Genomic DNA, 22,416 nt, shown 5'->3' on the forward strand with positions numbered 1-22,416 from the left:
AGACACTTTCGGTATGATTCGTTTAGAAATAGGTTAGGTTAGATTGAGCTCATTTATGACTCAAGTTAAACACGTTTATATAAAAGCTTATGCTATGTGACTTTATATTATATATGCTTTATTTTTACTACGTCACGTTATGCTATGCTATGTTCAGTTATGATCCTATATGTATTAGGTTTACTAAAGGGTGATTTTTTAAGAGCTTGATAACTTTTTTAAAAAAAAAAAACGCATAAAATTTGCAAAATCTCATCGGTTCTTTATTTGAAACGTTAGATTGGTTCATGACATTTACTTTTTGAAGATAATTTCATTTAAATGTTGACCGCGGCTGCGTCTTAGGTGGTCCATTCGGAAAGTCCAATTTTGGGCAACTTTTTCGAGCATTTCGGCCGGAATAGCCCGAATTTCTTCGGAAATGTTGTCTTCCAAAGCTGGAATAGTTGCTGGCTTATTTCTGTAGACTTTAGACTTGACGTAGCCCCACAAAAAATAGTCTAAAGGCGTTAAATCGCATGATCTTGGTGGCCAACTTACGGGTCCATTTCTTGAGATGAATTGTTCTCCGAAGTTTTCCCTCAAAATGGCCATAGAATCGCGAGCTGTGTGGCATGTAGCGCCATCTTGTTGAAACCACATGTCAACCAAGTTCAGTTCTTCCATTTTTGGCAACAAAAAGTTTGTTAGCATCGAACGATAGCGATCGCCATTCACCGTAACGTTGCGTCCAACAGCATCTTTGAAAAAATACGGTCCAATGATTCCACCAGCGTACAAACCACACCAAACAGTGCATTTTTCGGGATGCATGGGCAGTTCTTGAACGGCTTCTGGTTGCTCTTCACCCCAAATGCGGCAATTTTGCTTATTTACGTAGCCATTCAACCAGAAATGAGCCTCATCGCTGAACAAAATTTGTCGATAAAAAAGCGGATTTTCTGCCAACTCTTCTAGGGCCCATTCACTGAAAATTCGACGTTGTGGCAGATCGTTCGGCTTCAGTTCTTGCACGAGCTGTATTTTATACGGTTTTACACCAAGATCTTTGCGTAAAATCTTCCATGTGGTCGAATAACACAAACCCAATTGCTGCGAACGGCGACGAATCGACATTTCACGGTCTTCAGCCACACTCTCAGAAACAGACGCAATATTCTCTTCTGTACGCACTGTACGCATTCGTGTGGTTGGTTTAATGTCCAATAAAGTAAACTGAGTGCGAAACTTGGTCACAATCGCATTAATTGTTTGCTCACTTGGTCGATTATGTAGACCATAAATCGGACGTAAAGCGCGAAACACATTTCGAACCGAACACTGATTTTGGTAATAAAATTCAATGATTTGCAAGCGTTGTTCGTTAGTAAGTCTATTCATGATGAAATGTCAAAGCATACTGAGCATCTTTCTCTTTGACACCATGTCTGAAATCCCACGTGATCTGTCAAATACTAATGCATGAAAATCCTAACCTCAAAAAAATCACCCGTTATAATAATTTAACTCCGAGTGAGTGCCATGTAGCGAGTTGCTGTTTTGAAAATATATTTCAGTTTCGAAAGACATTTTACTTCTTCTTTTGTCAATACGAAAATCGAATTCAAAAGGATCGATATTATTTTTTTCATTATGCCTTCTTCAAATGTTGTAACTTCATCTATTTTATTAAAATATTATAATATATATTTTTTTTAAATATATTATTTATATCATTTTTATTATATTCTCTATAACTCCCCTTTCCACAGCGTTATCATATTTCAATCTGTTCACATATAAATACATCAATTTATTGTAATAAACGCCAATATGTCATGCGGTACTTTTGTATGATAGCATTCGACACAAAGAAGCACAACTCAAGTGTCTGCGGTAAACTTTGCCAGCGGCTTGTCGTTTTCGCCCTTCCAACACTGTCGATACAAATATACATACATATATGTATATATACATACTTAGTAGAGCATATACATGTTGTTTAAAAGTTCGACATGTGTGTGTTCAAGTATGGATGTGTCGAAAAAACACGGAAATAAATCAAATAAAAAGGAATCAACGTCATACTTTTGTATGTATGTTTGTAGAAACATTACATCTTCGCCTTTTGCCACCACCTGCACCTGTCGAAGCTGCTAAGTGAATAAGTTATGTGTGGGAGCTCAACGAATTCTTCCCGGAATTGCACGTGCTCGCAATTCGGTCACCAGGGACGCGTTGTGTTGTAATAAAGGGGAAAGGCAAATGGGTTCGGAGTTTGTTACGTGAAAGTTAAATATTTTATTGGTTTTTCTTTTACTTTTATGGTTTCGATTATTTTCTGCCTCGGTATTTTCCTTAAGTGTGTAATGAAATGCTTAAAAAAAATATTTCTAGTTCCCTTCACTGTGTAGCGTTCCATAAAAGTGGTATTTTCGGCGTCTTTCTAAACAGGACATGAATCTTCGTCCTGGCTCTAATTTGTTACCTACAATTAACAGCCTTTTCACTCAGGAGCTAATTGATTACTAACTTCTTATGAAAAGCAAAATAAACAAGTAAGGAAAGGCTAAGTTCGGATGCAACCGAACATTTTATACTGTCGCAATTTATTACTAAATTTTTATTAAGATAACACCCATATATTCGGCATAAAGCCCAATAGAATAACGGAAATCATCATATATAGTATATGAGAGCTGAGGTAATTCCTCAACCGATTTTACTCATTTTCATCACCAACATATATTATATCTAAGTATAATCTTAATTTGGCTCTTGCTCATTTAATTTGGCAAAGAAATTTCATATATTACATTATGTACCGAATTTCATTGAAATCTTTCGAGTAGTTCCTGAGGTATGGTTTTTGACCCAAAAGTGGGCGATGCCACGCCCAATTTCTAACTTTCACTTTTACTAATTTTCGACCTAAGTTTTGTATTGGAGGTGGACGTGGTTATTATCCGATTTCTCTCATTGTTGGACTGCATTAAGAAGTGGCTAAAAAAACGACAGCAGGAAGTGTGGTTTATATAGCTTAATTAGTTTGCGAGATATGTACAAAAAACTTAGTAGGGGGCGGGGCCATGCACACTTCCCCAAAAAATTACATGCAAATATGCCCATTCATAGTGCGATCCTTCATACCAAATTTTATTTCCGTAGCTTTATTTATGGCTTAGTTATGGCACTTTATGTGTTTTCGGTTTTCGCCATTTTGTGGGCCTGGCAGTGGTCTCATTTTGCCCATTCCTATGCTGCCAGGAAACAAGTGTGCCAAGTTTCATAAAGATATCTTAATAATTACTCAAGTTACAGCTTGCACAGACGATCGGACGGACAGACAGACATTCGGATTTTGACTTGAACAAAACTATAATACTCTCTTAGCAACTTTGTTGCGAGAGTATAAAAATGTATAACAGCTGATCGGTTATCGAGTAGCCGGCAGTATTAAGGGCAAAAACTGGTTTCTCAATCTAAATTTTAATTGATCAATTAATTTGGTGGTGGGAAAAGGCTATATGCTCTTTGAACAATAAAGAGAACCGACAAATCTGCTTAAGAAATATTGAAAATCAAATTCACATTCTTTTTAATATTACTAAAAATAATTTCTTACTCTCTTTTTAGCGCGTCGGCTGTGATTTAAAAATCGGTTCGACGAAGAAAATAGACAGCTGTGGCGTCTGTGGTGGAGACAGCAGCTCCTGTTCGCAGCCACTTTACTATTGGGAGGCAGCGCCAGCAACACAGTGTTCGGTGGCATGCGGCGGAGGTAAGTGATATCGTAGAGAAACCAATAAAAGCAATAGCAGATACACCCATAAAATACTATATAATACAACAGCTTAAAACAACAGACCCCATCATTCAGACGCTCTGTGTGCCAAAAAAGCGACGTTTGCGAAAATATCGCGACAATAAAATAAATAAACAGACAAACAAATTTGAATATGTCTAAATTCGTAAGAGCGTCTGTCGAAGACACCAGTGTAGTACTAGCAACGGAAGTGTCAGCAAACAGACTGCGCACAGCTTGTACAATTTGCTGGCATATGGTATTTCACCTATTTTTGGCAAGCTTAACAGCACAAAACATATCGTGAACGGGTATCTAGGTAAAAAGGTGACCCCACTTCCCCGTCTACTATGTTACATAAGAAGGCGTTTTGACACTTCAATGTGAGACGCTCAAATTGATCGCTAGCATTTGGCAGCAAACAACTAAACTCATGCCAATCACGCGCTCGCGTGTCGTAGTACAGTTTGTAATCCGCAAAACGCCACATACCCAACCTACCTATACCCAACAGCATTGATTGCCCACCTGCCAAGCATTGCTGATAAAAGTTCGAATGCAAATTTCGCATGTCAAATTTATTTCGTTTTCCCTTCTTACCTGTACCGGAGGGATTGTGTTTCCAACTGCCGGTGCGCGTACACGCATATTTCACATATATTTTAGCTCCTTAACTGCGTAACTGTATGACGCAGCGTCGATTTGTATTGAGTAACAAATCACTGTGAAATTTCAAGTACGCGTCGTACTTTCACTGAGATTTTCCTTTCGAATTGTGGTTAGAGCGCGACGTTCAGGCTGATATTGTTGATTTTGTATGGTGTAAGGAGGTTAACTAGAAGAATGTTTTATTTGGTGAGGTAAACGGTTTTGCTTGTAACACATCACGTAAATTTGGTTTGAGTAGCCTCTACATACTATCTGTATTTCATGTTCGCCTGATAATTGTGTGAAAGTGAATGTCTCGTGTCTCAAATATGCTGATACAAGTAAGCCGAGCTTCTGTTATGATGATATGAAGAGTCAAATTTAGATCTTCGAAAAAGAAAGAAATGTATATCGAAAAATACAGGACATCTTATAGTCTTTGTCATATAAGTTTGGTCGAAAAACTTTAGACACCATTGAATTAAATAGAAAATGTAGATTATATCCATTTATTGTATTGTTTAGTAACTATATCATGGAATTAATAATAATTATTTAAAAAAAATTATTTTCGAACTTCGAAACCAAATAATTAGATTTTGGAAGCTTACTTCGAAAATCGAAGAATGCGCTTTTTCTACTAATGTCGTGGTCCAATACCCCGTAAAAAACACATTTTGCCGTATAGTGTAACTCACTGTTTTAGGCTATGACTTCTTGAGAAACAAGATCAGACCCAAAGTTTTTTGTTGTTCATCCAGTTATGTGAAGATACAACTTTTATAAAAACGAAGTAAATATTAGTTACCATTCCTATGGAAAACAATAGCGTTCATTAGATGATGACCATGACTTCAACATCACTTAGAAGAATATATGAAAATAAAAAATTTATTTTTTAAATGTATTATGGGAATTGAACCATTTCGAAATAAAAATAATAAATAATATTATATAAATTTGCGAAATCGTGGACGTTTCTGATGAATTTAAGGAATATTAAAAAAAACAAGGCCAAAGTCAGACAAAAAATACGCCCTTATTGAATGTATTGGTGATTTAAAATAAATAATGCGGCCGATATCTGAAAGCAAAGTCATCGAAGTTAATATCTATTTTAAGATTGAAATTATAGCTTAATTTTTTTTATCATCTTCAATGCGATATTTTTTTCTAAGAGATTTGAGAAAAAAAAAATATTTTTACATAAAATTTATTTATTCAAACAAAACAATTCTTTATTATAAGTGAAGAACCCCTCGACCTATTTTATGCAAACTTCACATAAATCTACTAAATAGTTCGAACAAAGCCTAAATATTTGGTTTGGATAGGGGATCCCGTTCTTAAGTTATAAAAGTACAACGAAAACGGATGGACAGAGTGAACCCATTATTTACTAGTTTACATACAAAAAAACATATAATTACTACCACAAATAAGTATTTTCATAAACGCTACAAAAAGGCTCTGCTAAATAAATCAAATGTATGATAAATGGACTTTTCAAGTTGTCCAAATTTGTTTGTCAACCAAAGCATTAGGGAATAATTAAAAGAAATTACTGTTTGGATGATAGCCATCACTCATAAAGGTGGACAAGACGAACAAATCATTAAAAACTAATTTCAAATCAAGTTGTATGTATATAAGTTTCGGAATAGTTGATATTTACTCTGCTCTCTATATTTGTATGTAAGTAAGTGAGTACTAAGGTATAGTTGAGGCCATTTACTGAGCATACTGACAAGCTCTCGCAAACATGGACGACATTTTGTCATTAATTCATTTATTATTTAGTCGAATGTTAGAAACAACTCTTAATCGATTGTAAGTTGTCTGTAATTGATATCGCCACACAGAAAATCAATCATTGCTCATGCCACAAACATTACAGATTGTTCATACGCAACGTGCGACGTGAACGCAAAGCCAACAACAGCCAAATAAATGTCTGCACAAGAGACTTACGCACGAATGCTTAATGTACTAACGAATGCAAAGTCAATTGGTAGGCATTAAAAAAGGAAGGAAAGTGCGGCAGCTAAAGAGCTGGCACGCAATATGCGCAGGAATGTGTAGGCACAGAAAATAAGACTCTCAAGTGGATGTTAAAGTAGCTTAGAAAAGTAATAATAGTTGAATAATGTTTGTATATAAATCTATTTTTCTTTGCATATTTCATGGCGATTTTCCTTTGTTCTTGCGTACAATTTGCCACACGCAAGTGTCTACATGTCAACTCGAACTTTATGTGTCACGACATATTGAGCTATAGAGCGTGCGTGATCGAGACTTTTATATAAACACTTCCAGTTTCTTCATATATGTATACATACATATATATCTTCTTACTACTGCTTGATAGGGCCATAAATCGATTTGTCGCTTCAACTCCTACTCACTTTTTTACATTTCTAGCTTCTTTACGCAAATTGTCAATTCCCTTCGCGCATTCGATATTCCCTAAAGCTCCCTCAATAACAATTTCAGCTTACAGTCTGCCGAAAGCGCTGCCATAATAAGGTAGTGAATTTATTTGTTTCCTTCCATACTAACACTGCGCACCTTACTGCTTACCATTACGCAAATTTATGTTTCTGTTTCTGTTTTGGTTTTCACAAGCTCTAATTAATCCCATGGATGTGCCGCTGGAGCATAAAAACCCAATGAGTGTCTCATTTGGTGATTATTGCCCGCAGATACTGGGATTTACGTTTTTGTTATTGTTGTAATTTGAATTTGTCACTCTAAGCTGTGTTCACTGATAAATGCAGTTGAAGGGAGGATATTCGGCTGTCACCAACATAGTTAACGGCGTTCTTTATAGCTTCGTGTTCTTTATTAGAGTGTTTAAAGACCTATCAAACGGTACATGGAGTTTGTAGATATATTTTCAGACTTCTTTATCGATTTATTTAGGGTCTCTCTCAGCTATTATATAATACTGAAAGTAGATTTTGAGCCACCTTTGAAGTTTTTCTATTTAGATACAATTTCTCTCAAATCTTGCCTTCACTTGCATTTTTATTCACACGCAACATGTTGCATAAAGAGTATAACAGTTTTGTTCTTCTAACGGTTGTTTTTAAGTCCTAAATCTTAACGAGTTACATATGTTATATACATACAAAGTGATCAGTGCGACTGACATCTCCTCTAAAAATCACCGAAATCGGACTAAAACTTTTCCAGGCCCCCGAAATCGAACAAGAGGACATCAGTGATGATTTTACCAAAAATATAGATAATTATGTCAGATATTCAAAAGAAATTCTCAGGAGATGTCTCCTTCCTCGAACTCAGCCCTTCCTTACTTGCTATATTTACGGTCAGAACTTAGGCAGTGGATTCAATATTTGTCGGGTTCCAAGATGCATTATTGAACTTCATTTGTGCTCCTCTGGGCCTATGAGAAATAGTGTAATTCTATGCTCTTGAAGCACTAAGAGCTTAGCCCCAAGCCTGGTACCATCTGCTTATTGATTGAAATTATGTTGGGCTTACAAGTTGAATCTGTGAAAATGATCAAATGGAAGGAAATTTGTGCAAATCTGCTTAGAGAGTGTCATCAGCGTTGTTTTGATGACTTTTCTCGTTTTCACTTGCATACCCGATAAATGCTGGAACGGGGCATTAGCTATCCCATACATGTATATCAGCGTACTTATACATTCATAGGCAAATATATGCTATTCTGTTACCTATACTCTATAATCCAATGTTGTCGCGAACGAACGCGTGCTGTTCCGCTAATGCTTGGCTGTCTCTGCGTGCCTCCGTGTCGCATGTGGCGCTCAGTCTGCTTGAGTTCTTAAGTTTGCAACTTGGCGCCATTGCCACCCCCGTGTACCGTGACTGTCTGTTTCTACTTACTATTCTTATTGCCGTCACTTTCGCTTTGTCTGGGTATTCTCTTTTCATCGATTTTACACTTTCATTGATAAAAAAGATTGAGGGGATCTCATCTTATTTCCCATTATGTATGTATATGTACTAATGTTTCCTTTCACATTTTACACATCTACAATTTTATCAGATTTTATTAATTTCATTTTATGCTTTTTACGTTGACTAACAGTTATTATCTGTGTATTTCATTGTCACTCTCTCTCTTTGTTTTTCGCCCGCAGGCTATAAGATGTCTCAACCGGTATGTCGCAATCGTGTCACTGGCGTGGAAGTCGAGGACTCCATGTGCAATGGTCCCCAACGGCCGGAACCATCGGTGCTGCTGTGCAACACACACACCTGTCCACCAAGGTAAGTTTTGCCATTGGCAATATTAGCTTTTATCTTCTTCGTCTGTCGGTCCGTTTAAACTTTCGCTTGTTTACCTTGTTCTGTCCGCCACTGCCACCCTTTTTGTGAGGCATTTTTGCTGGCGCCTTTTCTTTTATTATTTTGTGTTTAATATCTATGTAAGTTTTATTACTATTTTTTGCCAAAACTTAGTTTGAGAGGTCGTGCTAACTGGCTTAAATTTCTGTTGAAATCTCAATATTTAAATACCCGAAAAGTATAACAAATTTGAGTGATTTAAACGATATTTGATTTATGTGATTTTGTGTATGAGTATGGGCATGAATGTGAGTATGGCCAGGCATACCTCTTACTTTTTTCCTATTTCCAAAAATAAAGATCATCATTTTACAAGCATAAGAGAAATTGCTGAAAGAGCCAAAGACTATCCCAAAAATCGAGTTTGAGTAGTGTTTTGACGATTGGAAGAAGAGCTCTCATAAATACATAAAAACGAATGGAGACTATTTTGAAAGCGATAACGTTAATTGGGGCGAAGGAATATTTCTTTTTATATAACAAAAATTACAGTTATTTTTTAAACACACCTCGTACTTTAAAGTATTCCCACATTATTTAAGGTCACTAATGACTACTCAAAAAAAAAAAGAACGTTACATGCCCCATCAACTCTGAATAACTCTGACATCCATTAAAATTAGTATTATCTGAAGATATTCACATTATTGGCGACATTCGCTGGTCATTTCGTTTGCCATACTGTCATTGTTTTCGTTACTTTTTACTTAATTTCTTCCAATCCGACGACCTAGATACTCAATTTAGCCTTGGCCATGTTGTTGCAATGCGTTAAAGTGGTTCCTTTTTATGTTCATCAACTCTAGAACTCACTCAGAAGCAAAGAGAAAAAACTATTCAACTACTGGCGCCTTTCACCAACAACAATAACATCACTTCCACTTTCGCTAAAGTTTTATGACCGAACTTATTTTTCTTAGCGGAATTTAATGAATCGTTTGCATACAAGTTGGTTTTATGGACTTATTTTGGATGTCAGCAACAACATATCTGATTGTTTAGTATTTGTGTGTTTGAAGTTCTCATATTCAAGCGTATGGGTGTATCACTATAGTGCGTAATTTTATAGAACTATGAGGTATTTTGCAACAATGCAATTTACAAAAACAAAAAGTTAGCAGAAATATGTGGCAACCACTTTTGTAATGTGTAAATACCTACTTTATGGTCACTGGGTCAGTTGCAAATTCTTCAATATTCATTCATATATACTATGTGTAGGTACACAGAGAAAAAAATGTCACAGGTTTGCGCTTTAAAATTCTAAAAATAGCAACTTCTAGAATTGCTCAACAAAGTGTTCCAACAAACTAATGATATTTTGATCCACACTTAGCTAGAAACCAAATTTCTTAACCCATTCTATCCCATTGTACTCGATTGGGTACAGAAAAAAATTCTTGTTTTTTACATTGGGTACATTGGGATCGAATGGGTTAAGTCAATAAACTACTTAAATGGCTCCTCAAATAATTTATATAGAACGATAGTGCCAATGAAAATACATTTGAACATTTGGTTAAGATCTTTGTTAAATAAATTTCCGTTAATTGTGTATTAAGGGGTTATATACAGTTAGACGGCCGAAAAAAAATGAATTTTCCAGAATTTTTCTGAGAAAACTTTTTAATTTATTGATCCAAAAATTTATACACATTTTATGGTATCTTTTAACTGTATTTTAAGACTTAGTTTTAGTAAAAATATTTATTTGAAAAAGAGCTACAGCTGATCTCCAGGAGCTCCTCTCAAAAAAGACGTTTTGCGGTGACCACTATATCTCGGAACTAGATCATCCGAAATTAAAAAACCAAACAGATTTCGTTAAAATAATGTTAAATCTAGTAATTAATCGAACGAATAAGCAAAATAAAATTTTTTGACAAAATGGTGGTTTCTCAAAAAAACATCGATTTTTCACCGAAATTTCGGCCTTAAACTGTTTATAAAAAAAAAAATATTTATCGGAGAGAAAAAATCTACGATTAATTACTAAAAAATATATTTAAGAAGGTCGTGTTAAAATTTGAGACTAATCGGTCTAGCCGTTTTCGAGTAATGTTGTTCACCGACTTTGAAAACACCATTTTGAGAAAAACGCGTTTAAAGTTTGGACCTTGTACTTCCAAGCACTCTGAAACGCCTTTTCAAATTTTTCATTTGCTTGTAACTTTGAAAATATTCACCGGAACGATATGAAATTCTGTGTGTATTCTTAAATATATGTACATTAAGAAAATGAAATAAAAAAAATAGATTTTTTGAAAATTCTAACTGTATATAACCCCTTAAGCTCGAACAATATAAGATTCCACCATTTTTATCAACTATTCCTGTAAGTGACCTCGCAACCCACCTTCTTATATGAATTGTCTCATACAAGCTCCTCGTATCTACGCTTTATAAGAAAAAAGTGATTATTTGCTTTAATTTCATTTCCATTTCGCTCCAGGTGGATCACCGATGACTGGAGCCCATGCAGTCGCCTCTGTGGACCTGGCTACCGTGAGCGTATGGTGGTGTGTGCGGAGGAGAATAATGGCATCAAGACAACGGTAAGCGCAAATTGAGTCATAAAATAGCAATAGAAAGAAGAAAGAAAGCGAGTGCAACAACAATAAAATTTACCAAATAAAACGAAGGCAAAAACGCCCAACAACATGCAACAACAACAATAAGTAATGTTAAATATTATTCATAGCGAGTTTGGCGCATTTTCACATGCACTGTACTTGGCGCGTACTTCCACGGTGTTGCCACATTTTATACACTTTCCACAGTTTATTGCTTATAAACTTAACATTTCGAGCGTTTTGAAGTCTTTCAAAAAGCGCTTGCAGCTCTTGTGTGCGCAGCTGGAAGCGCGCGTAAAGCAGCACGACCATCATTGTATTTATAATTGCTACTGTAGATTTATCCACCCACCCACATTACTGGTATAACGTTCTTTTGCTTTTGTTGTTGTTGTGCGGTAACTTAACTAATTTCGTAAAATTACCAGCAACCACATTTTACTTAGTGCTTTTGTTTTTGTTATTTCTCTCATCGTGTCCTTCGTTTCAGGTACTGGATGTGAGATGTCGAACGCCAAAGCCAGCCACACAGGAACCCTGCATGATTGAGAAATGCCCAACATGGGAGGTGGAAGAATGGACTGGAGTGAGTATGCCCAGTAATATTGTAATGCAGTGTGTGTTTGTGTTGTTGTGGTAGAGGCGAAAGCATTGACGGTCATGTTGCTGATGGTTTTTGCTTCCGATTATATTTCATTTTCTGTTTAATTTTTGGAGGTTATCCCTTGACTGTTTTCACATTTTTTAATGTTCACCTTTCCTTTTATGTTGTAAAATTTTCATTCGCGCCTGTTTAAACCTTAATTAGTATGAAACTTTTATTTTCACGTCATTTCTGCTTGTGCGTTTATGCGGTGTGAAATCATTTAGCAGCGAAGTTTTAATTTTTGAACTGAGTTCACAGATTTTTATTTAATAAAATTTGTAGGGAATTAAATTATTTAAATTTAAAATCATATTAACTTTACTTTCTATACACGCATATATCAATTATAACAACCACACATATCCAGCAATTTTGAAACAACTCGCCCGTTATTACAACTCCTTCAAAGAGTTCACTTGCACTCGGCGAAGAGTCGCCTCCGTCAGACTTCCCTAGTCGCTGAAAATGTTTATATTAAACGTTTGCCGGTGTCTTACGTCGTAATTGCTCTCAAGCTGAAATGCAACTGAAGAGTCACGAAAAGCAACAACAATATCGACGTAATTTAACTACAAGAAGATGAAGATGACGAAATTGACTGACTGTGACGAGCTTCTAAAATGCACTATCTGCCTACGCTAAGTTAATAGTGCCTACAAATCCTCTTCTAAGCCCCTCTACACCTCTACACTTGCACGTCTCAGTCTAAGTAGTCAACATTCGTTGAGATGAACTGCAGTTAGCTGAGGGAAGGGTTTGTTGTAGTTATATTAAACTTCTGGGACGGCGTACGCGAAAGCACAACCAACTTCATTGAAAGCTGCTAAATCTCGGCATGTGCGCTCGATTATGACTCGGTGTGCTTCAAAATATTTGTATCCACATGAGCACCTACTTATGTTTGTATGTATAAACCTAACGCAACAATCTAAGTACATAAGTCCAGGCGGTTTATTTCTGCCGCATCTGCATCTTCGCACTTGGTAGGCAGCGACGTGTAAAAAAGTCCAGCGTCGCATCCTTTTTAGACCCTCATCGCATTTGGCTTGTGATGACTTAATGCTCTTCAGGCGTAGAAACATATTTGCATAAATAATATGCTTTAGCGTGTGAGTATAAGTGAACCACTTTGCGTGCAGTGTAGACGACTTGATTACTGTTACGGAAAAGAGTTGCCAGCGGTAAAGAGTTAGATTAAATAAGACTAATTTCTACAAAAATAAATTCGACCTATGAGAATAATACCAAAAATCCGACCGCCAATCATTTGATAGTTGTATTGACTAAGCTTATAAAACAAAGTGGGACTATGTGAAAAGTTTTTATTATTTTTTATGCCTTACTTAGGTTTGAACATAGTTTCTACCTAACATAAAATCGGCATCATTTAATAATTATTAATATCTGGATTTCAAGACAACTTGCTCCTCGGAACGAACGACTCCAATGATTTAAAATGTTCTAAAAGTATCCTATGGTATTTATACAATATTCTATGTTACGCGATTTTTGTATTTTGTCCTTTGACAATTTTTCAGCTCCATAATAACCTCACTCACCGCTCCTTATAACCTGTGCACACAGCCAAATAAATTGATCAATTAAAATTTTGATTGTGAAATCAGTTTTTGGCCTTCACACTGCCGGCTACTCGATAATCAATCAGCTGTTACACATTTTTGTTTTTGCTTTTTATAAGAAGTTCGTAAGTTTCATTTGTTGATTACTATTTTAGCAGCGACATCCACCGTCGTGTAGCGTGAACAACAACTCGCAGACCATGAACGTATATATAGTTACAAATACGGTCTTTGTCGCAGAGTTGCATTTCATTTTCAAGTCGATTAAAATTTAATTAAATATTAATGTAGAATTTTATTTTGTTTACCATACATCTGAATCAGCGTTTTAATTGAGCAAAGGCCGGTTAATTGATCAATTAACTCCTGTGTGAAAAGGCTATTAGAATGTTAAATTTACCTGAACAAACAGCTTTTTACTCTTTTTGACTTTTCAATAGTTTCAGATAAAATTAAATTGAGAGACATTTCTGACTTTTCAATATTTTTAGATAGAGTTAGAAAGTGGAAAATGAATATTATTATACTCTCGCAACAAATGTTGCTAAAGAGAGTATTATAGTTTTGTTCACATAACGGTTGTTTTTAACACCCAAAACTAAACGAGTTAGATATAGGGTTATATATACCAAAGTGATCAGGGTGAAGAGTGGAGTTCAAATCCGAATGTCTGTCTGTCCGTCCGTCCGTCCGTCTGTGCAAGCTGTAACTTGAGTAAAAATTAAGATATCTTGATGAAACTTGGCACACTTATTTCTTGGCACCATAGGAAGGTTGCTTTCGAAAATGAGCAAAATCGGACCACTGCCACGCCCACAAAATGGCGAAAACCGAAAACACATAAAATGCCATAACTAAGCCATAAATAAAGCTATGGAAATAAAATTTGGTATGAAGGATCGCACTATGAAGAGGCATATTTGGATGCAATTTTTTGGGGAAGTGGGCGTAGCCCCGCCCCCTACTAAGTTTTTTGTACATATCTCGCAAACCAATAGAGCTATATAAACCAAACATTCTGCAGTCGTTTTTTTAGCCACTTCTTAATACAGTCCAAAATTGAAAGAAATCGGATAATAACCACGCCCACCTCCCATACAAAGGTTAGGTTTAAAATTACTAAAAGTAAGTGAACTCACTTACGAAAAACGTCAGAAACACCTAATTTCACAAAAGAAATGGCAGATGGAAGCTGCACTCAGATTTTTTTACAAAATGGAAAATGGGCGTGGCGTCGCCCACTTATGGGTCAAAAACCATATCTCAGGAACTACTCGACCGATTTCAATGAAACTTGGTTTGTAATAGTTTCCTTACCTCCCAATAATATGTTGTGAAAATTGTATTTATAGTGTGGCAGCCCATTTCTAAAAATCACCGAAATCGGACAATAGGTTTTCAAGGCCCCATATATAGAGAACATGAGGACCTCGGTGCTTCTAACCTAATATTAGGGTTTCCAATTTCAATGGACTTTATACAATTTATATGACGAATATGTGGGTCAAATAGTGTATTATATAATATTAATTAAGTTAAATAAATAAATTGCGAGAGTATAAAATGTTCGGTTACACCCGAACTTAGCCCTTCCTTACTTGTTTTTTATATATTAAATTAAAATACGCGGCAAATATATTTATTACTAAAAAGTATTAAATAGTAAATTGTCTAGCATTGAATTTGGGTACTATGTATATTTATTAAATAAATTTCCATATAATATGGCAACTCTGTATTTACTTACATTTTAATGCAAATGTGATTCTGGGCACAAAAAAATACCAACGAGTGTGTATCTTTTTTCTGTCTGTCACTCTTGGCATTTAAGGCGCCCGCGTTATACGAATTTGCATACAATTTTGCCTTTTTTACAATGTCAAGCGTAATTATATACCCACCATACAATTAAAATACATACACACATTTCTATGCACTTTTTAATGCCAAACGCGTTTAAATAATTTATAATTCCTTATCATTTTGTGTCATTTACGTTTTATCTCACGTGTGGTGGTATCCTGCAAAAAATAATACCTCTCCATATGGTATTTAAATATGTAAATATGCTGTCATTTGCTGACTTCAACCACGGCACTCCTACCACAACTCAACTATTTCGAAATGCCCTGCGGCTTGCACTTTCATATTTATATCTCTATGTATCTTTGCTCCCACACATAGTGCTCGGTAACCTGTGGACAAGGCTTGCAAATGCGTGGAGTTGAATGTAAATCGAACGATGGCAGACACAGCGCCAAGTGCGACCCACTTACGAAGCCCATATCGGTGCAACAGTGCTCGACAGGGGTCTCATGTGACGGTAGCGGCGGTACGATTATACTCGGCAGCAGTGGACCACTAGCTTCGGTAAGTAATGAATGTTATTAAGAAAAATAAAATAATAAAATGAAAAGTGAGCATTAAGTAATTAAAAAGGCAAGCTAATATTTGAAAAAAAAAACTAAAAGAATATTTCACTTTCCATTTCCAGTCCGATGATGGTGATCTCGATGAAGAGGACGACGACGATGATGACGATTCTGCGGATGTGGATGATGTTGAGGAGGGCACTGACGATTCGAGTAATGGTGATGCCGGCTTGGTGACTTATCACGATGAGTCTGCGCCACAGTACGCACATCGCTCGGTCAGTCATCTGCATCACGAAGAGCCACAGCAACCGCGTGCCGAGCGCCTTACTGGTGGCGGTGGCGGTTATGGTTATCATAGTAATTCGGATCCGGAGTCGGAGGTGCCTGCCGGCGATCCAAGGTGAGTAGATGAATGAATAGTCTTAGTCTTAGTTACCACCGAATACAAATAGTTACAAAAGATTTACATTACGTACACGTGTACTGCCAGACAGTAAAACAGCTCATTCCTGTCTAAACCTATTCTTACGGTAAATGAGGCGTACTTATGCGCCTTATGGACATGCACACTTCTAAACATTACCCTCAATGTTGACAAGCTTATAAAGGTTTACGTAGTTGTCACCTGCGGAGTTCCTTTTGCTATTCACTTTCTAACACTTTTTACTCCCTCAGTGCCAACCCAGGCTTTGTCGAACTGTCTGCATTGGACAAGTTTAGGTATTTACAAAACTCTTCTGTACAAGATTACTCACCAGTCGCGGTAATCTAGCTTCATTCTGTAACATAATCGGTATTAGACTCTACTTGACTCACCAGAAGTGTCCGCCTTACGCAACGCACTGGCATTTTGTCTCTACGGATAAACATCTACTGCAGACATGCTTACAACATTCCCCTCTCTAGCGTTCGTAGACGCTTCTACGGGCTTCTATTTCCACTTCATTTCATCGTTACAGAATACCAGACACTTAATCGTTTAATCACCTGTGCGTTAGTCAACATTCTCATTACTCTTATAGAAACAAATTCTATGGAATAGTCAGTAGAAGCACATTAGGAGTTTTCTATGCTTGTGTTTATCTGCGTGTGAATGTATAGTAAACTTATTTATATGCGTGAGGTTATTCTACTTTCTTTAACACTAAATTAACTTTCTTCCGTATACTGAGCTATTCATTTTGGTACATATATGTATCTTATATCATTATTTCACACCTTTTGTTAATGTTTGTTCTTGTGCTTCACTGAACTTTTCTTTATATTTGTGATGCAGGAATTTTTCCGCCTACTTGTTTTAAGAAATCCACTAACGCCTTAAGGTTTATATCAGTTCACTTTTTATGTCAGTAAAACCCTCTCCTGCTTGGATTTCCCTGCTGAAAAGCGATCGCTTTTAGATTATTTTTATAAATAGTGTACTTTAGGTGTTTGTCTTAGCATCGATTCGTAGCCACAATCCTCCGAGTAGACTCTTCATCTAGAAAGCTTTCACCTAGAAATCCACAGATATCTTATGACTAATATCCTTTTCGCACAGGAGCTAATTGATCAATTAACCGGCCTCTGCTCGATTAAAACGCTGTCTAAGATCGATTTACCGTACAAAATAGAAATATACTTTAAATTTTAATTGAATTTTAATCGACTTGAAAATGAAATGCAACTCTGCGACCGTATATTGAGACCGTATTTGTAATTATATATACGTTCTTTGTCTGCTAGTTGTTGTTCACGAAGGTAGATGTCGCTGCTATAAAATAGCAATCAGCTAATGAAACTTACCAACTTCTTATGAAAAGCAAAAACAAAAATGTATAACAGGTGATCGGTTACCCAGTAGCCAGCCGGCAGTGTGAAGAACAAAAACTGGTTTTCTAAATCAAAATTTTAATTGAACAATTAATTTGGCTGTGCGAAAAGGCTTTTACTATGGATTTGTAAACAAGATCCTCCGAGTAGGCTCGTACTTAAAGCTTTCGACTATGACATCCACTTCTTGCTTAGTGGAGCATGCATGCATGACCCTGAATAATATACGACTGAGTAATGAAACCAAACCGATAAAATATGAAGTATGGATAATAGACTGATCTTACGATATGTTCTCAATTACGTTTGCTTATTATTATACCAGTCTCTGATATGATTTTGTAACTAAATATGTGAGAAAATTGCTTGATTTTGATTTCATTTAGTTGTTATAGTAATGTCGGTCATACTAGGTTAGGTTACAGAAGATCTCACTTAGACAGCCTGGCGCTGTCCATTGTGGTACCAATAAAACTCCCTGTGGATCAAAGACCTTTAAGATTCAGCAAATCGCTTGGAATCCGTTATAAATTTCTTAAGACTGGTAATATCGATTCTAGCCAATTCGCTAGGATCGCCGAAAAAGGGCTTACGGAGGTGTTTCAACCTCAGTCTGGCAAAAGCTGCACAATGCAGTAGGAAATGCTTAGATGATTCCATCTCGCCTTCCTCCATACAGCTTTGGCAACTTGCATCGATCCCAAGTCTAACCGCATGGGTACCCATTGGACAATGTCCAGTAAGTACACCTTGATGGCGCTGAGATGAACCTTGCCCAGAGAAAGCAGTTGAAAGGACCGCTTACGCTCCACAGAGGACCAAAAGGACCTCGCCACTGCACAAGTACTGGTACTCATGCGTAGTCTGCATGTCCAGCGTTCTTGCTCAGGTGGACCATGCGCTACCATTCCGACCTCAATGTAGCTAGGGTACCCTCCCTTGCAAGCTTGTCCGCAATACAGTTACCAGCGATCCCGCGATATCAACAGGTGCGACGTGTAAAATGGCATTTAGAGCCATTCGGTCATATTACTAAGCTCTCTTCTGAGATCGAGTTGATAAAAGTTTAGCACTGCAAAAGGAACATACAGATATTGGGCGTCTAGATGACATAACTATTTTATAGCACTCAACTCTTCCGTGTACTAAATATTTAGTTTTCTACCTCTTGCAAGAGTTTTCTACTATTTTACAGTTACAATTTTTCAATCATCTGGTGTTACTATAGTACAAAGTTTAATACTTTTACTTTTTTACACTCGTAACACACTAAATTCACCCAAAAACCGAGAAAAAATTTTATTGCACATTTGACATGAGTGGAAATTTCGAAGTAATAACATAGAAATTATATTTACTTTTGTGCAACACCCCCAACACCACAGACAAAACAATAAATTAGAGCGAATGTATGTAGTATACGAGCGGAACTCGTTGATGATGGCGAGCTTTATCGCATTTGCTTGATGACAGTGTGGTAAACAGGATGGTGAATTACGTTGGTAAACATTAAATGACCGCTTATTTGCTCAAAGGCTCCAAAGCGTGAGTGGGTCAGTCAATGAGTGCGCCAGTATATGGAATGACTGAGCACATTAAATGCGGCGCCACTAATGGCCTCAAAAGAACTTGTACTTAATGTCAAACATTTATTTAACGGAGCATAACATGTTTTTCAAGCACAAAATGATGGTGGTCGCATTATTATAGTGATTGACCAAGCGTTCCCCCTCGGAAGCGATCAAGTGTTGCTGATAAGCTTTATTACGTGACATTTCCTGCAGTTAAACGGACACAATAATTGGGACAAGAAATGTAATTTTCCTTGCTGTAAATTTTACCGTTATTTTTTTATTATTTACTTTTATTTTATTCCTGTGTTTGAGAAGTTCGTCAGCTGCATTGCTTCGCTGACCCACTTATAGTATGAATAACATAATTAAAAGGAAAAAGTGAGAATAATAATAAATCACATTCAATTAATTGACAAATGAAAGCAATTAAAAATATTGTTGTTGTTGTTGTTGCTTTGCCTTCCTCAGCTTGTCAAGTTGTGTCCTAATGTCTTTTTCTCCATAACTTGAGAATATTGCTTTGAGTTTTGTAAAAGCTTCCAGCGGAAGTGGCAGGAAGCCACATGAAAACCAAGAAAAAAATTGAATGATTAAAGCAAAAGTTTTAGTAATCTCATTTTATTACTTTATTTGTTAAAGTTGTTGTTGTTATTGTCGTTTGCTTGCAGGCAACGGCATTTGTCATCAATAGTCAATCCATTATTTCATTATTTGCTGCCAGCTGCCGCCAAAGGAACAAACCACAAAACACACAAACTAAACCTCACAAACAAACAAGTTCTTCTGTTCTACACGGTCACCCGTATCAACTCTCTTATATTCCCCCACAATTTGAATCTAAATAATATTGATTACATTTATATATAATACCTTAGCTGTGTGTTGTTGTGAGTAGACAAAATAATTTATTTGTAAGCATTTATTGTCCGTGTCTGCCAGCTTAGGCTTTTGCGGCCTCTTTGTCGGCGGTCAATTTGGTGCCAACCTCACACTTATTGGTTTTTACTCTACCCATGCCTATTGTATATGCTACATCTTCTTCATCTGCTTAGCTCTATTTGGCCGACTGTCTGGCATCATTGTTTTCTACTGCAGTGCGCTTTATTCGAGCCTAATCGCAGTCATCTTCTGCGGCCTTCTGTACAGCTTCACAATCCGTATATCCTACAACAATGAAGCATATCTTTGTGCGCAAAGCAAAAAAATAGGTCGGCTTTTTGGCGCTGAGCGCTTTTGCACAGTGGGGCGAACATACATAATTTAAACAAAAAATTGAACTTGAGTGAAGTGAAGTGAGATTTCGTGTTTTGATTTGCATTTTTTAATTCGGATTTTTTTATTATACAACTTTGCTTCCGCCGTTTTTTTTTTGGAAATTTAATTTTTTTTTGTTTAAAAACGGTTACTAATGTCGATGAGCCTCAGCCGCACTTTTCTTGGAATTAAAAAAGAAAAAGCAAAATTTCCCGCAAACGTCGAGAAATCGCCTCAAAAAGTGACATTTTCAGTTGAGAATAAATTTGGGATTCAAACAGACGTCTACAAATATTTTGTTGGGTTAATGTTGACACAAATGTCCAAGATCGATATAAAACGATTTAATCGATTTAATTGACCAGTGCTTGACCCTAGATACATCTATTGGAAAACGGCGGACGCAAAGTCTTTCAAAGTTTTCGAAAATGTATGGAATTTGCGTCCAAATATGCTTAGAGAATGGTTCCTAAAAGAATGCTTCTCTTGAAGCAGTACTCTGCATCCCATCGTCCAATAAAAATATTTAATTTAAAATTAATATTATTTATTTTGAATAATCCTGAACCGAGTCATAATCTGTCCATGCATTTTAGAAGTTGTTAGTTAGGTTTTACAACAACATTTTTGGACTACATTTTTTCCAATCTTATGACAACTCTATTCATTTGTATTTGTATTTTAAAATTGTAATATTTTTTCCGTATTCTATCAAAAATTCCCTGAATTATTTAAAATTTTATCTATCATTCCACCCTCTCATAATCACTGTGCCTAATCGGCTTTCGCATCACCAGCCAGCGTCCTTGAGATCTTACATATGCGGCTGTTGGAGTATGCCAATTCCAACGCGATAATAAACTGTTGTAGTATAGTCGTTGTTGTTATTGTTTCACATTTTTATTATTTCAAAGATATTTGCCAGTTTATTCGCTGCTGACAGCAGGCATTGCATAGAACAGACTTTGTGGCGCGTCGCTGTGTCGCCACCAAGCGCGTTACTGTTTCAGTATTGAGGCAAGTACGAGTGTGTCTTATACAATTGTTTCATTGTAAACATATTTGAGTTTCAGCGCTTTCAAGCTAACTTCTTGGCACCAGCTACAAGCATTTACTTTTATGTGAGCAATATTTTTTATTTTATAACATTTTTGTTGGCAACCAAAATAATTTGTGACAATTCGTTGTTATTTTTTGTGGAAATGAAATGAAATAATTCAGATTTTTATTACAAATTCACTATAATAATAACAAACGAGTGAGCATAATTTTTACTCAACTTAATGGACGATTTAAGTGACAAAGAAGTCAGCTCGACATTTAAGTGGGATGACAATAGAATGAGAATACGTGTTTTTACAAGGTTTGGTGCTTCATACATTTTGCGAAGCTTAATGAAATGAAATCTATTATTACCCACTTAACTTACATATATCGAGATCAGTCACTCTCTGTAACATATTATATTGCGTCCATAAAATATAAATGACATTTTTCTCAATAAAAAGAGTTTAATATCTTCAGGTCAAGAATATTCAGTCCCATTGGACGTGGAGTCATTTCGTTTATTGGTTTCCTTGTTTTTCGATTTCGATTACGATCTTGCGGTCCTTCCCTTGGCCTTGTATGGATTCGGTATGAAAGAACTGAGATGCTCTTTCCTTACTCCAATAGGTGTTTAAAATTTTCGTGCATATATGTTGAAGAAAACTTAGGAGGTAATTAGAAGTACATTCTCTAATTATAAATAATAAGCCCGTGCCAATAATTTTACTAAAACTGATACTTGAAACTTATGGTCCTCAAAACATTGGCAACGGCGAATACCG

At 36.3% G+C, this 22,416-nt stretch overlaps 1 protein-coding gene across 5 annotated transcripts in view; it reads left to right on the forward strand.

Moving 5' to 3' along the window:
• LOC105220054 (ADAMTS-like protein 1) overlaps nucleotides 1-22,416 on the forward strand; it is a 98,130-nt gene that overhangs the window by 36,887 nt on the left and 38,827 nt on the right. For all 5 annotated transcript variants that reach the window (XM_054226629.1, XM_054226631.1, XM_054226633.1 and 2 more), the window contains exons 7-12: nucleotides 3,616-3,760; nucleotides 8,566-8,695; nucleotides 11,226-11,328; nucleotides 11,837-11,932; nucleotides 15,757-15,942; nucleotides 16,067-16,347. In XM_054226629.1, the coding sequence (XP_054082604.1) occupies nucleotides 3,616-3,760; nucleotides 8,566-8,695; nucleotides 11,226-11,328; nucleotides 11,837-11,932; nucleotides 15,757-15,942; nucleotides 16,067-16,347 (941 nt within the window). The remainder of the gene's footprint in view (nucleotides 1-3,615; nucleotides 3,761-8,565; nucleotides 8,696-11,225; nucleotides 11,329-11,836; nucleotides 11,933-15,756; nucleotides 15,943-16,066; nucleotides 16,348-22,416) is intronic.

Source organism: Zeugodacus cucurbitae, chromosome 3, assembly GCF_028554725.1.
Source record: "Zeugodacus cucurbitae isolate PBARC_wt_2022May chromosome 3, idZeuCucr1.2, whole genome shotgun sequence".
Taxonomy (NCBI): domain Eukaryota; kingdom Metazoa; phylum Arthropoda; class Insecta; order Diptera; family Tephritidae; genus Zeugodacus; species Zeugodacus cucurbitae.